The 15,707-nt window shown below is 45.3% G+C and overlaps 1 protein-coding gene across 1 annotated transcript in view; it reads right to left on the reverse strand.

Annotated features, from left to right (window-relative positions):
- Window positions 1-324: 324 nt before the first annotated feature.
- Window positions 325-15,707, reverse strand: part of CIT (citron rho-interacting serine/threonine kinase) — a 137,656-nt gene continuing 122,273 nt past the window's right edge. Inside the window, exons 36-46 of the mRNA XM_054594466.1 lie at window positions 14,636-14,716; window positions 14,342-14,477; window positions 12,594-12,733; window positions 11,437-11,529; window positions 9,732-9,840; window positions 9,508-9,636; window positions 8,804-8,884; window positions 7,118-7,196; window positions 6,818-6,997; window positions 1,158-1,461; window positions 325-348 (exon numbers count right to left, since the gene is read on the reverse strand). Of these exons, the coding sequence (XP_054450441.1) occupies window positions 325-348; window positions 1,158-1,461; window positions 6,818-6,997; window positions 7,118-7,196; window positions 8,804-8,884; window positions 9,508-9,636; window positions 9,732-9,840; window positions 11,437-11,529; window positions 12,594-12,733; window positions 14,342-14,477; window positions 14,636-14,716 (1,356 nt within the window). The remainder of the gene's footprint in view (window positions 349-1,157; window positions 1,462-6,817; window positions 6,998-7,117; window positions 7,197-8,803; window positions 8,885-9,507; window positions 9,637-9,731; window positions 9,841-11,436; window positions 11,530-12,593; window positions 12,734-14,341; window positions 14,478-14,635; window positions 14,717-15,707) is intronic.

Genomic DNA, 15,707 nt, shown 5'->3' on the forward strand with positions numbered 1-15,707 from the left:
TTCTAACCACACTGTAGTTAGTGCCCGGTTGGTTTCCTCTGATGAACTGGTACAGGCTGGAGCTAGGTACAAAAGTCTATGAACGCTCTGAAAGAGTAACAAAGTGCAGCGAGGATGACTGCAGGAAGGTGCCGGCAGCTCCTACGAGCCTCACCCCAGGCACCTCCTGGATGCAGGGGCGTCCACGCTGAGGTGGGCTTGGGTCCAGCTGTGCCATTGGGCGGCGGAGCAGATGGGCGCTGGCGTCCCCTTCAGCAGAGTTCCATAGAGTGTTTGGTGTTTTCCTGCAGATTAAGATGAGGAGTTGGTTTCTCTGACTGAGATTTATACTGAAGACTGGTCCCAGACCTAGGAGCAAAAGAGGGATGGTTTTTGCATAATCCAAACAGGAAGCTTGCAACACCTCGTACCTCCTCTCAACTCTGCAGAGCACCAACTAGCAGAGCCATCCTTCAAAGCGTGGAGTCTGACAGGGACTGAAATTCACTAACAACTCCTGAAAGCTATGGGTGTATTTCTACTGTTTTTTACACACACACACACACACACACAATCTGATCAGTGAAGCAGAGGAGATAAGGAAAACACACTTAGATGGCTTTCCTCCTCTCTGAACTGGTAGGGGTGCCAGCAGTGGCGTGCAGGTGGCATCAGAAGAAAAATGCAATCCAGAACATCAGCTTCTGGGCAAAGAAGGCTCCAAGTTCTTCTAGAAGGCAGGCACTGTTATCAGTTTCTGTGTAGCCTTCCAGGAAATTTTTTGATGTCTGTGTATATTTGTATGTGTATTTGAAAAAGGTAAGTCCTAGAACATTTTGTATAGTATGTTACCTGTGTGTAAGAGAGAGATTACACGCTCACATCTGCTTATATCTGCTCTCTCTAGAAACTGCTAACACCAGTTGCCTCTGAGGAAGGGAATGATCTCTTTGGTAGCTATTTTTTTTTGGTAGCTCTTAATTTTGAGGTACACAGTTACACGTACACATTATCCATTTATTCAAGAAGCCACTTCTGAAATCGAGTACATTTTCTTCCTAACCTTGTTATATGATTCAGCAAATCTGAATTACAAAACACAGTTCCTTTTTTCAACAGTGGCCTTGAGGGGACCTCGACTCCTGGTCACTCCTATGGCCTCTGGGACAGTGTCTCACCTTGTTGACCTGGGACAGGGGTGTCCTCACGGCTCCCACAGGGAGCCGGCCCCTGCCGCTGTCTTCAAATAGCCTCCCGGGGGACCGCTCCCTCCGTGTGCTGAGCACGCGGCCCGGGGACTTCTCCCGCTCCAGGGGGCGGCCAGGAGACTTGTCCCTGCGCAGCTCTGTCCTCCCCTCTCGGTAGCGGTGGGGTGTGCTTGGCTCTCTCGGGTGGCTGGGACCTTCAGGTGGCGCTGGGCTGGAGGCCACGCGCTTGGTGATGTGCTCGTTGTACGTCGGTGGGCCTCGCTTGTTGGGGCTGCTGGCGACAGGAGAGGGAGGGAGCACTGAGGAGTCACAACCCCAAAGGCGCGTTTTTCTTCTCTGAGAAACCCCCAAGCCCCAAGCTCACCACTGACCACGAGAAAAGGATCCCACCTGGAGTTCTTCAGGCTTTTATTTCGTTTGTTTTGGTAGGGAGGGCAGGGCAGAAAGCAACGATGATAACAAAAGGAAATCGGGCTTCCTGGTCTCGGAGCAGGCTCTTGTTTACTGAGCGCCTACTGTGTGCCAGGCCCTGTGCCCAGCTCTGAATGTCCCTAAATCATCACAACAGCCCTACAAGCTGGGAACAAGCAGGATCCTCATTGCACAGACAAAGAAAACTGAGACAGAGCCATGTCGGGTGACTGGCCTGAGCTAGTGGACTATAGAGTGGGACTCCAGTGTGGGTCAGTGTGATGTCATAATCCCCATACTATGTCCTTTGACCTAGTGTTTTCCAAAGCCCAGGAAGTACAGGAGGGTGTCCTCATTTAGAGGTTAAACCTGCTCAAAGGCCCTCCGTGCAAGGGAGCAGCTTTGAGAAAGCCTGTTCTCATCACTACCAGCTGTCATTTCGGTCTATCCTGGGCCCGGTGTTCGCGCGCCTCTCCCTCCAGGTGGCTTTCTAAGTCCTGTGGCAACCCAGTGCTGATGTAAGAGGTGCACAGATCAGGCCTGATATAATTAGGAAATTGAGCAGGGCTGATAAAAAACAGTGTAGCTGGCACAAAAAAATGTCTTTGGCCCCAAAGGTTGATGGTTAATAACCAAACAGTTGGAAATACTGAGGCCTTTTTGTACAACCGATTCAACCCTGCACCTAGTCCTGGCCCGGGTATTGCAGATGAAGCTTTCTGCACACATGTGCCTAACCACCTCTATGAAGAAGCAACATCCAACACTACAGGGAGAACTGAAATGCAGCCTTCCAAGTCAATTGCTTCCCACCCCCATGAGCAGACAAAGTACTTGGGTCCTCATTATCTGAGCATAATTAGTGCTGGGAGAAGGCAACCTACTTAACATGGCAACAAAATTTTATAGTGAATCCACTTGGAGACATATTTTCATTGATTGGGGCTTTATCTTGGAAAGTAAAAATAGAAATCAGGAAAATAAATAGATTTTATCCTAGATGTTTTAAAAATCTAAATTACAATTACATGCTGATTCTAAGAATGAACCAAGTATGAATCTCATAGTCTGCTGTAATTTTCTCAGCAAAACTGTGCGCTGACATGCTGCATGACTCCTGTACATCGATGTTGGCTTTTGCAGTAAATCATCAAGACGTTTCTTCGAAAATATTTGAGAGTGTCATCGGTTTTCCTAGAGGTCTATTGTACTCCTTGAAATTTAAATCCTTCTCTTGGAAACAGATTATCATTTTATCAAATGTGTTGATTTTCTTTCTTCAATGACTGTTCTAATTTTACCAGAACCTCTTTTGTCAATGCCCATAATTGAGAGCAACGGAGCGGCAGAGATACTGACCCACTGTGGGGGAGACTCTTGAGAGCAAGCCTGAGGGCCACATCCAGACAGGTGCCTGTTTTTACTGAATGATTGACTGGCTGATTTCTAAACGTCGCCAGAGGATATGTTTTTTTCTTTTTTTCATTTATTTTAGAGAGAAAGGAAGGGAGAGAGAAACATCGATGTGAGAGAGAAATATCGATAGTTTGCCTTCTGTACACACCCTGACAGGAGATCCAACCTGGAACCTAGTCATGTGCCCTGACTGGGAACCAAACCTGCAACCCTTTGGTGTACAGGACGATGTTGCAACCAACTGAGCCACCCTGCCAGGGCCAGATGCCTGTTTTTATGAATAAAGTTTTATTGGAACACAGCCATGCCCATCTGGTTATGCACTGTCTATGGCTGTCTTCACATTACAGCAGAGTTAAGTATTTGAAACAGAGACCATATGGCATACAAAGCCGAAAATATTTACTACCTGGACCTTTCCAGAGAAAGTTTGCCAATTCCTGCTCTACAATGAAACAGAGAGGTTGGTGAGCAGTGACAATTGTATAAGTGGTCAGTTCGTCATGCACAGTTCCATGTCATTCTCCTGCTTCCCGGTGCAACTCTAACTGAAGATTCAGATAAATGCTCAGAAAGCCAGAAGCTCCCTGTGTGTGATATGCAGCAATAAAGTGCAGTAACTCAGATTTCAACAGCTTGAAATCAAAGTTTATATTCATCTCTAGTTATGTGGCTCTAAGATACGGCAGATAAAGAACAAAATGAATCCCAAGTAGGAGAATTATATGAAGTCTGTTTGTAATGGAAGAGAAATTATAAAATGTGTCCACAGGGGCCCATCATAAAGCAAGTCAGAGGGAGCCTTATGCCCAGGGGAAGAAAGATGGCCGAAGGAAGGCCATTCGGGCTGTCGGCTTAGATCAATGGAATGAAAGAAAACACTCATCATTCTAGGCCGAGTTGGCAATCTTCCATCTCTGTGTCCATTAATAACCAATGATCTCCCAAGTCAATTTTATGTTTTTTGTGAAGAGTTACATTTCCTGCTCTGCTACACAGACTAGGGCGACGTGGCCCACAGGGTGGCTTCAGAGTTAGACTGAAACTAACTGCCAGGCGCAGATTTAGTCTTGTCATTTTGCTTATATATTGGGGGAAAAAATTCAGTTTATTAAATGTTTCATGTAACTCACCTAAGTCTTGCCAAGCTGTGCAGTGACTTTTTAATTCTAGTTTTCATAACCTGGAGAACAGACTGTTGCTCTCTCATGATGTAGTATCTCATGACTGGAGTTTGTTTTGTTTTATTTTATAGTATCTGTACTCCTTGTGTTATATAAGAGCTATTTTGTAAACAGATGATGTAATTCTCCATTGAAAACACAATCTTTAAAAAAAGCAACAGTGCAATCCCCCACCCTGCCCAAAATTTCGGACCTTTGCATTCTGAACTGCCCAGGGCAGTCAGCAACTAAAAGACCATTTTATAAGCCAAGAGGCAGCTCTAGACTAACTAACCACAGATTTCCTTGACACGCCTGGCAACAGCAGGAAAGTAACAGCATTATTTCTGCCCCACGTTCACAGGAACTGGAACCACTTTTGGCTACAGGAAAAGTAACTCATTACAGAGACATCATGGAGTCGCAAGAGGAAGGTGTGGCCCTCTGACTGGTGAGGTGACGGAGAGAAAAATCAACTACAGTACTTTGATTTGTTCTTGGCACGACTCGAGTCTACTTAAATAACATTCAGATAAAGAAAGTAAAAACTGCTTCAATAAAATCTAAACCTTTCAAGAGAGGACTACAGCCCCTTGGGCAGCCACTCCGGAGGTGGGAGCTGCTGGCCATTCGGCAATGGTTGTCTAGCAAGTCACTGGGGTTAAAGTCACACTGACCAAACATTTCTGACTAACTCGTATATTTCAGAAAAAAAAAAGGACAGAGAGAGAGAGAGAAACTATTCATTCGGACATAGCCTCAGAAGATTAAATTGATGGCCCTCTCTTCCAAGGTCTAAGCATTTTATAATATTCGAGGTGACTCCTCCACCAAGTTGAGAGTCCCTTCAGAATAAAAAATATCTTCTTCATCTGTGTATCCCAGCCCCAGACATTGGGTCTGGCACATAGTAAGGGGTCCACATAACTCTTTATAGGGTAGTCATGCGAGGCTTATAAACCAGTCCAAAAATCAAAATCCTAGGTTAAATATTCCCCTGGCTTAAATAACCTCAGACCTTTCTGTGGACTAAGAACTTAAACTTTACACATCTCAAACCTACATGCCAATCGGGATCTGGGTCCTAGCCCTCTGTGTCAAGGTAGGTCAGTCCCATTTCTACACAATGCTGGCGGGACTACAAAAGGGTTCAGCCTTCCCAGAGGAAAACTCAGCAACATCTGAAATTACGCAAAGCTGTTTCTAGGAATTTATCCTGCAGATAGATTCCTAGGCATGCAAAATGACAAACTGACATAGGCACAAAGTTGTGAACTACAGCAACAACCTGAACACCCACTGAGAAAGACGCAGTTAAATGAGTTAAGGTCATGGGAAAGAATGCGATGCAGGCATAAAAAAAGAATAAAGAAATACTTCTCATACTGACATGGAGCAATCTCTGAGACATGTTAAGGTCTGCAAGTATGCAGAGTGGCAATCACCCACATTAAAAAGAAGGGGCAGAGCAATTCCAGAATAGCAGAGTAAGGACCTCCAAAAACCTGTTCCTCCATAACAGCAACAAGAACACTGACAAAAATTATCAAAGTCAACTTTTCTGAGCTCTGGAAATTAACCAAAGGCTTGCAACAATCCGAAGAGCATTTATACAAGAAAAATGGCTGACTCTCATTAAGAATAACATTTTATTCTTTAACATTTTAACTTGTGTGACATTTTAACTTGACCTATTCCCACCCACTTCTCCCCAGACCTGCGGCAATGTTGAAAGCAACAGCCTCGTAATCACAGGAGCTGTGGAACCCAGCAGCGTTGCTGCCACCGGAGGGAGCCCGTCAGGACTGGAGCTCCCCAGAAAACTGTCACTGTCTGATCTGTCTGATTACTCTTTGGAAAAGACCATTCTCGGGGCTGATTTTCATTGGTCCTGACCCAGGGATGCCTTATGAGAAAAACCCCATCCCAGAAGCTTCACTGGCAGCCGTAATAAAGGACACAAACTTTACAGACTTAGTCTAGGAGGGTCAAGAAATAAACAGCAACAACAAACCCAGGGAGGGGATCTGATTTCCAGAGCTACTACATTATACTGTTTGAGTTGTCTGGTTTTCAACAACAAAAAATCACCAGACAGGCAAAGAAAGAGAAAAACATACACAGGGCCTTATTTCTTCTGGGAAATCGTCCCTGACCCCCTGGTCGAGGCAGGGGCCTCGTCTGGGCTCCCAAGGCACCATAAGCAGCCCCAGGGGCAGCCTCACCCTTCCAGGCAGTGCGGGAGTCGGGAGTCGCCAGAATGCGAGTGTCTCTCCCCTGGGGATTCATCGGGAAGGAGACACAGCGGCTTATTTGCAGCTAAACCTCCCACAACTGCCCAGCTAGCCCAGTGGAGTATCTGCTAAAGCAACGAATGCATAATTCATGCTCCATTCCAAGCAGAGCTACTGAAAGCACCCACCAGAGAAAGGCCAGACGTTGCCTTCCACCTTTTATAAGGGGGCATTTAAAAACTCTCCTGCCACTCTCTGTGACTATGTCATGTCAAGGCTGCAGATCTCAGGGGAATGAGTGGCTTGCTTGACTATTGGGAAACCTCCAGCCAGTTCGGCAAGCTTTCCTTCGGCTTCGCAGAGAGCACTTGGCCCCCTGTAATAAAGAAGGGGAAGGACACGGTACCTGCGGGAGGTGGAGGGGCCCCGGTGGTGGTCAGTGCCGGACTCCTTCACGAGGTTTCCTTTGCAGCAAATGACCCTTAATTTATCCTGGTATGAGGACGCCAGGTAAATTGCTCCTGAAGAAATTGCAGGGCCCAGGTAGCGTGGGTTTGGGATTTCCAAATACGCCCGGGCAGGGGTCCTATAGAATACCAGACAAGAGTTGCCACTGCAGGTTAGCGCCATTGCTAGGGGAGAAAGAAAGAAACATACACCCAACCCCAAGAGCGGAGCTCTTCAGAGCCTGGGGGACAATGCTTACCCCAGAGAGGAGCGTGCCTGGATCTCAATCACTTCGAGTGAGTTGAAGTGGGTCACAAACAGGTAGGGCTCTCTATAGGCTGCACGGCCACCACAGAGGATGAGTGTGAAGGAAGGGTTAAAAGAAAGAAAATCAAAACCTGCATGCGATGCATCCTTGGACCCAGCAATCCCAACTACAGGAATTATATTCATGTGCCAGAAGAATGATGCATGCTCAAGTGTGTTCACTGCCGTATTGTTAAGGCAGAAGACGGTACATTCTAGGGGATCAGCTAAAGAAGTTATGGTACACCTACGGAACTCTGCATAGCTGAAAAAATGCAAGAAGCAGCTCTCTGTGTCCTGATATGGAAAAAAAATTCTGAGGTGTGTGGTTTCAGTGTATAAAGCAAGGTGGTTCAGAATAATGTGTAAAGTATGCTATCGTAATGATAAAAAAGGGGTGTGGGGTATAAGAATATATTTTTTATGTCTCTGTATTTGCACAGAGCCCTAGAAGGATAAGAAACTCATAATTCTTGAGGGAGTATGGATAAAGATTTTGGAAGACAGGTACTATGAAAAAGACTTTTCATTATATACATTTCAAAATTTTTGATTGTGTGCATTTTTGAAAAAATTAAAGAAGACTGGGTTCATAGGTAATTAAATATTTCTGGTCTTACTACTATATATCTCAGTGTCACTGAAACTCCAGGATCTGACCAGAGCTGTTTTCTTTCTTAAAGAGAAAAGAAGATTATCACTCTTGTTCCTTGTGGCAAACTTTACTTTGGTATTTGACTACCCGTCACGTCTCCCGGCGCTGAGACCCTGGAGGAGTTTCCGGGCCCTGAGCCTGCGGCTCTGCGGCCCCGCTGTAGCCCCTGGAGCTGGTGGAAGCGAGGAGGCCTGACAGCTCCACGCCTGCCCACAGGGAGAGGACCGGGGCCTCTGGCCGCCAGTCCCAGTGCAGTGCGCGCCCACTGCGCCCCCTGCTGCCATGTTTGGGAGGCCACTGTGGACCTTTCATTGCCCTGTGGTCCCACTGACACCACATGAAGCAGAACTGTCCAGACAACCACAGAATCTTGGGTAATAAGTTGTTGCTCTGTTACCTCACTATGTTTGGAAACTTGATATGCAACAGTAGATAAAGGAAAAAGCCTCTAAGGGTATTTAAGCTGTAATGATAATTCAGAACATTCACAGAGCCAAGCATGCACATACTTATATGTATGCGTGATTATGTATGTAGTTTCACTTTCAGAACTTATAAAGGGGATACTATTTGACAAGTGTATGAAGATTAGTATAAGATGTTAATCACAGAGTTTACATTTACAGAAAGAATGGCTATGACCTAAGTGCTCTGCCCAGTTGGGACCGATAATATTGATAGGTATTCAGTTATCCCACGGACACTGCTGCCTTTGAAATGTTTGAAATAAACTCACAGCAAATGGTCTCCTTTCTATCATGAGAACCTAACAAATATTTCACAAGGCTGGTGGGTTTGGCTGATGCCTTTGTCAAGCCTCAGAACCTTTGCCCTTGAGGACTCGGGTGACAACTATAGGTGACACTTGGTGTCCAGTGGAATCCACAAGCACAGTGCTTAGGCCAAAAAGAATTCCACCCACAATGCTTCCCCAGGACACCAGCTGCTGGCAGAAAAGAGCCTTCCACACCCTGCCTCACTTACCGAAGGCCAAAGGTAAGCGACTCCACTTGAGATCGTCTGTGCGGCTACGTCTCCCATAAGAATCCACGAACACCCCAAATTCTGCAAGAAATCAGAGCACAGGGGCTTTGTCAGCAGAGCCGGAGGTAGGGGTTATCAACAACACACACTTGACAGAAGAAGAAGGAATCGGGCCCAGGGACAACTGGCCAGATTTCACTGAACTATTAAAACCCAAGGACCTCTGCTGAGCCTGACTTATTAGAAAAAGTGTTTGTGAGTGAAAGTGGGGAGAGAAAGGAAAGAGGACAAGGATGGGAGGGTAAGGAGACAGGGAGGAAGAGGGAGAAACAGGCCCAGAGACAGAAAGGAAGAGTAAGAAAGACCCAGAGATTTGGAAAGAGAAACATCAAGAGAGAAAAAAGGGAAGGAAAGAGAAAAAAATAAGGAAAGGGAGAAAAAGAAGCGAAGACAGAGAAGGGAAGAAGGCCCGCTCTTTGGGCAGGATATAACGGAGCTGGATCAGATCAGCGCCCTGCGGGGAGAACAGGACAGGACTCCGAGGGGAGCTCTGGCAGCTGGAGCACTGTTCTCTATACTCCCAGCAGGACCCGCCCTGCCCCAGAGTCCCACTGGCCAGCCTACCGCCCCCGGTGGACCCAGTCTGGGACCCCTTGGTGCCCAGCAGCACTCAAAAGAGCAGTGAGTGGCAGGCCCCGACTCACCGTGGAAGCAGAGCAGGTACTCCTCCCGCTGCCCTGTGGTGTTCACCTGCACGATTGAGACAGGGAAACTGTTGGAAGAGGAGGCAAACACAGCAGGCGCCAAGGAATGGTCGTTCTTATCCAGGAATTCTGAAAAGGCAGGTGAGAAGTGGGGCTTCAGGAGTGGGCTTGCGGTGGTGGCAGAGCCGGAGCAGCATGTGGGCTGGGGAGGACTCGGACCCTACCCTCGAGCGTGTACTGCTTCATGTCAATTTCGTAGAATTTATTGGTTCCGATGAGGATACTGTAGTTGGTGAAGTGGATACAGCTGCAGGGCTCTGAGGTCTCTATCTCCTGAGACAGAGGGTAGAGAGGAGAATGTAAGTGTTGACTCAAGGCAGCCACGTCTCTACTGCTCTCCTGTTTCCACCTTAGGCATCTAACTGAGCCTTGCGGACAGCCGCCAGCAGACTAGTTCAAGCTGTCAGTGATGCACAGCACGGACAATCCTTTCATGTCCCTCACAAGGACCAGGGGTTCCTTCACTACCTCTGAATTCTTTGCAACCCCAGACTAAGAAAATAAGGCCAAATTATAGCCCCAAAAAGTCAGAAACACCATTTCAATGAAAAGGTGGCATTCAAAAAGAAAGCTTTAAAAATACAACATATTCATCAGAGGAAAAAGCCTGGAAAATTTTACCAACTACTAACAGTGGTAGCTTAGGGAGCGGGTTTAATTTCCTTCTTTCTGTGAGCTTCTATGCTTCTGTTCAGAACCTACATTACCTACAGAAGTGTTGTCATCATCACTGTTGTCATCCCTGAATTATCTGCTTCCTAATTACTTCCACTTGTTTTCAGGCCAGTCCTAATGGCTTCAACAACCTAGACATGCTTATTCAAAATGGTGGCCAGGAATTATATAGAAGCAGTGATTTTTGAGAATTCTCCTGAAACTAATAGTTCAAACTCTATTTAGCATTATCATGACCACTGAATGTTTACTGATCACCTCCTAAGTGTGCAGAAACCTTTAGGCAGCATGACATAATAAAATGGTAGGAAAAATCAAACATCAGTTTTGGTCTGGACTTGGTAACTTAGGACCTCAGCCAGCCCCCATCACTCTTCTTCCCCGAAACTGGGGATGGCCAAAGCTGCTTTTCAGAGCTGTTGTGACAAGTGTTTGTCCAAAGTAGCCAGCTCAGTCTCTGGTAGCAGTAGGTGCTAAATAAAACTCTAAAGTAAACGAACAAGAGCCTGCCCAGGATGAAACAGTTTCTTTAACAGTAATGACCCTTATACATAGTCATCTCTCATTTCCCTTTTGAGAATAACTGTGAAAGTACCTGAAATAAATTAGGCTTGTGATGGGTGGAACATCCTAGTCAGGGGGCAACAGACAGCCTCCTCCAGAAACGAAGCAAATGTAAGGACCTAACGTGCACCTTGTCCGTTCTGCAGTCACCATCACAGCTCCCTCTGCTCTGCCCAGAGCCAGCTCCCTACTTGCATTTCAGAAGACAGACAGCAACAGCTGCCCCAAGCTTATTCAGAGACACTTCTAGGATCTGAGAAAGATTCTACTAAGTGCCACCAGGGACTGCCAGCTTCTCAGAGAGATCGCTTTCTTTTTTTTTCCTGGTTCAAAAGAAGTACCTCCTCCATCAGCCAACTTCCTTTCTGCCTTAACAAAAGGCTGGATTCACTGGGCTGGCTGGAGAGGCAGCTGCAAATAGCAGAAGGAAAGTGAGAGAGAAAACCTGCAGCTACTAGCAGCTCTGGAGCTTCCTCCAGGAATGAAGGGTGGGTCTCTCTCTCTCTCTCTCTCTCTCTCTCTCTCTCCCCCCCCTTTCTCTCTCTTCAAGCAGGTGAGGGGACCAGACACACGCTGTTCCCTGAAACAGCACACTTTCCACACCAGCTCACGGGCAGACCCAGGACTTACTTTCCGAATGCAGTATTTGCTGAGGTTTTCATTGTAGCGGAGAATGACGACTTTGTTGGGCATGGCTGCACAGATGCAGAGCCCGTTCTCAATCTGAAAAGCAGTTGGAGGAAAAAAAGAGTGTCACTGGTTTATGTACTGACTCCATAGCAAAACTAAGAAAAGAACATCAATTTAGAGCAGGGTTTCTCAGCTTCAGCACTACTGACCCTTTGGACCGGATGACTGTGGTGAGGGGCTTTTCTGTGCATTATAGGATGTTCAGCACCAACCCTGGGCTGCACCTAGTCGATGCCAATGGTGCAACGTCCAGGTACGGCACAAAAATGCCTGTAGACACTGCCATTTTCCCTGGGGGCAGACTCGCCCCTGGTTGAAAACCACTTATTTAACAAAAATGCAGAGAAGGCTCAGAAAATCCACCTGCCCCCCATGCACGTGTGTGTGTCTTTTGGTGGAGACAGATTCTTTTGATAACATTCTATTATCAAGGAGGGGAAGGCAGTAGACATTGCTATAAGAATTCAGAGAAGATTTTGATCCAAAAAGTAAGTTCTTAGCTAAAGTATGTGTATAGAGTTCTACATCAAAATTCTGTTTTTCTAGAACAGCTGAATCCTTCTTACTTCACCTTCTACACCTAGATCTTTGTCATTTCATCAAGGACAAAAGGAAACTTATTGCTCAAATCAGTCCTGAAATGAAGGTGGCTGGCAGGGTTGATAGGGGGAGGGATGGAATGGGGGAGGAATATACAGGAAAATGCAAATTGTTGGTAAGGTTCTATTTCTAAGGTTGAGTATTAAGTTTATGGATGTTTACCACATTATTAGGTGTTATAATTTTAGTGTTCTGATCTTGTAATTTACATATATACTCCTTTTTTTTTTTTTTAGTATTTCAAACACCATAATGAAATTAACACAATTTTTAAAAATCAGTTTTTGGAAACTAAGATGCACACTTCTAAGTAACTCATCATTCACAGGAAAAAAATCATAAAGAAATCTAAAAATATTTGGAATGAAAGAAATTTATAGGGTGCAACTAAAATTGTAGTTAGAGGAAAATGCATAGCCCTAAAATGCTTATTGGAAAAAAGGCCTAAAAATTAATTAGTTAAACATTCCCCCAGCAGAGGTCCAAGGGGCACTTACCTTGCCAGCAGCAAACAAGTGGCAGCCCTTGACAGCTTCAAAAATGTTGGGCGAGACGTCCGGCTGCGCGGGAAGGTGAGACTGCGCGAGGGACTGCTTCACTTTCTTCACATCGACAAGGCACAGGGCCCGCTCTTCTCCTGAGGGGAACAGGAACAGCTTCTTGGTCAGAGGGAGGCCATTAAGCAATGTCACAGGATGGCAATTCTAATTCTACTCACAAATAAAAGCCAGCAAAGCCACGGTGATGGACTGTTTCCCACAAATTCCCAGAAATACAGTTTAGTTCCAAGTTTTAGATCTCGGATGAAAATATCTGACCTCTTAGTCAGGATTCTGGGAGAAAAAATATTATGCAGACAGAAAAATCGGAGAAGGTAAACTATACTTTTCAAACATGCTCCCCACCAAAGTCAGAATGCATTAGGAACAACGAGGGGACATTGTATAAAACAGTAGGCTCAGACTATTCCAATATGTCAATGTCATGCAAGACAAAAGAAAGGCTAAGGATTCATTCAGGTTTACAGAGACTAAAGAGGCATGACGCCCGACCGGATCAATAGTCAGAAAAATACTCTACTCTAAAGGATGTGATTGGGGGCATAGATAAAATCTGACTATGGGAAATATATCAGATCAATGTATTCCAGCAAGGGCTAAACTCCATGAACCGTAGCTGTACCATGTGAAACTATTCTGTATGATGCTATCATAGTGGATTTGTGCCATCACCTATGTGTCCAAACCCATATATAACACCAAGAGCAAACCCTCCCATAAATTATGGACTTTAGGTGACAATGATATATCGGTGCAGGTCCATCAATTGTAACAAATGTACCCTCTGGTGGGGAAGGCTGTGTGTGGTTGGGGGAAAATCTCTGTATTTTCTGTTCAATTTTGCTGTGAACCTAAAACTTCTCTAAAGAATAAAGTCAAGGAATAACAGAGGAAAAAGGAAGGAAAACCAGTAAGAAGAAACAAATAAACACAAACACACACAAAGCAAGCAAGCAGAGGAAAAGAGCTGAAAGACCAAGAAAAGTCAGTTCCTGGCTATATTAGTTCAGCCCTGGATCCATCCAGCCATGTCTAAAACAAGACCTAACTGTGGATGTTTTGAACACTGAGACAATAAATTATTGTTTTCCTCTTAAAAAAAAATAGTACCATCAATAAAGAAAGAGAAAAAAGTTTGCCATGGTTATGTGAGAGAATACCCTTGTCCTTTGGTGACATGCTAAAGAACTGACTGCAACTGATTCTCTGTCCAAAAAAGTGATAGCATGCCTGCGTATCATAGGAAAAGAGAGTAAAAAAATGTGGCAAAACCTTAACAAGTGTTAAATCTAGACAAAGGATCTCCGAGAAGTCACAGAGAAACAAGAATCAAAGCAAAAGAGAGCCAGTAAGCCCTCAGCAAGTCACGGCTCACAGTGGTATAAATGTGATGACGACAAAGGTCTGACATTAATGAGTCTGAGGCTCGCTACTATTCACTTGGCACAATGGTGACATGTTCGCAAGGGGTGTCAGTCTGTGCTTCGCTGGACCCCAAGGGAAATAAAAATGAACAGAGAGAGAGCCATCAGCTTGGGCATAAACAGGCACAGAGAGAAAAGAGCTGCTTCTGTTCCAACCTGCCACCAGGAAGGCCTGCCTTTGTGTTTCTCAAGCATGACATTTGGCTTTCAAATAGTTTTCCTTAAAAGTGAAGAAAAAGCGCCATGTCCTTGGCCTACCACCTGCTATCATGAGTAGCTTCTCCAGGTCCTTGATGATATAAATTTGGAAGACTGCTCCAATTCCTGGGACGTGAGTGAGGGAGTTTTTCAAGACATTCAGTGCATAAAGCCCTTCCTCGGTGCCCACCAACACCACCTGCGGGGGCAGAAGTCCAAAGGCAGAGCATGAGCATCATCGCATCACCATAACAACCCCAAAGAGTAACAGCAGCAAAGCCGATACAGCCCTTTCTTTCTTGACTGCAGGTGGCTATTGCCAGACGCCAGCTGACAGTGTCTAAAAAACATCATTACCTGGTCGCTGAAGGGCAGTGTGCAGTTCATGTCTAGACGGTCATCACCTTCCAGTTTCAGCAGGGAGTTTCCAAGCAATTTCTTTTCATGTGTGAGAAAAAAAAGGAAAAGGAAAAAAAAGAGAACCTGGTGAGATTGAACTGTTCATGACCAAACCATCAAGACAGACAAAAGCAAGAATAGAGAGACATTTAAAGCCAAAAAGAAAGGCAAGTGACTCCTGAAACTGCTCAGAAACACACATCTGCTCTTGGCTTGCCTCATATTTTGACATGAGCTCAAAAGGCAAGAAGACATGAATCTTATTGCTATCTCTGGAGTGGTTGTTAATTAGCATGGGAGTTATAAATCCGCTTGGACACAACTGAGTGAGTATAATAGACATAGAAAAATTTCTGGGGTAGGAAATAAGCTGAAGCTAAAAAGACATCACCTGCAAAAGGTTAATAAGCCACATGGAAGGGTCCTTCCCCTCTAGGCTGCAGCAAAAGTGCAAAGCACAGCGTCAGCAACAAACCAACAAGCTTCTCAGTCTCTTTACCTGAACACATGCAGGCAGAAGCTCGTAGGAAAGGTGGTCATGCCCCTATTGTACACATTAATGTGGATTTCAGGTAAAAGGCATACATGGGTAATGATGAAACAGTTCGTTAAAACAAGTCTATGCAGAGCTCCTCATCAGGAGGCCCATGATTAAAGATTTCCAATTCCTAAAACTTAAAGCGTTTATCAGGAGCTAAGTGTTTGAAAAGAGCTGTCTGGTCTTTGGTGGAGAAAATGCCAATGAGCAATGAGCCCTGCTTATATACTGGAAAGTTCTAGGAGGACAGCTGCCAATCGAGACACACCTACGTTTCTAACAGCTTAAGGATAAGCAGAATTTCAAACCTGCCTACAGAAGAGCAAATCGTGTGGAAGCAACTGAAAAGGTTATGAAAAGCCTGCCTAAAGTAGACATGTCTGTCGGCAGCCTTTAAGGCCACTTCATGGCCAAGGTGCTTGAAACTCAAGACTTCAAGCCAAATAAACTCATCAGAGTAAACAAAGGGAGGACTTCCTGGCAAGTCCATCA

The sequence above is a fragment of the Pteronotus mesoamericanus genome, unplaced genomic scaffold (assembly GCF_021234165.1).
Source record: "Pteronotus mesoamericanus isolate MK-2021 breed Mesoamerican mustached bat unplaced genomic scaffold, CSHL_Meso_final scaffold_507, whole genome shotgun sequence".
Lineage (NCBI taxonomy): Eukaryota > Metazoa > Chordata > Mammalia > Chiroptera > Mormoopidae > Pteronotus > Pteronotus mesoamericanus.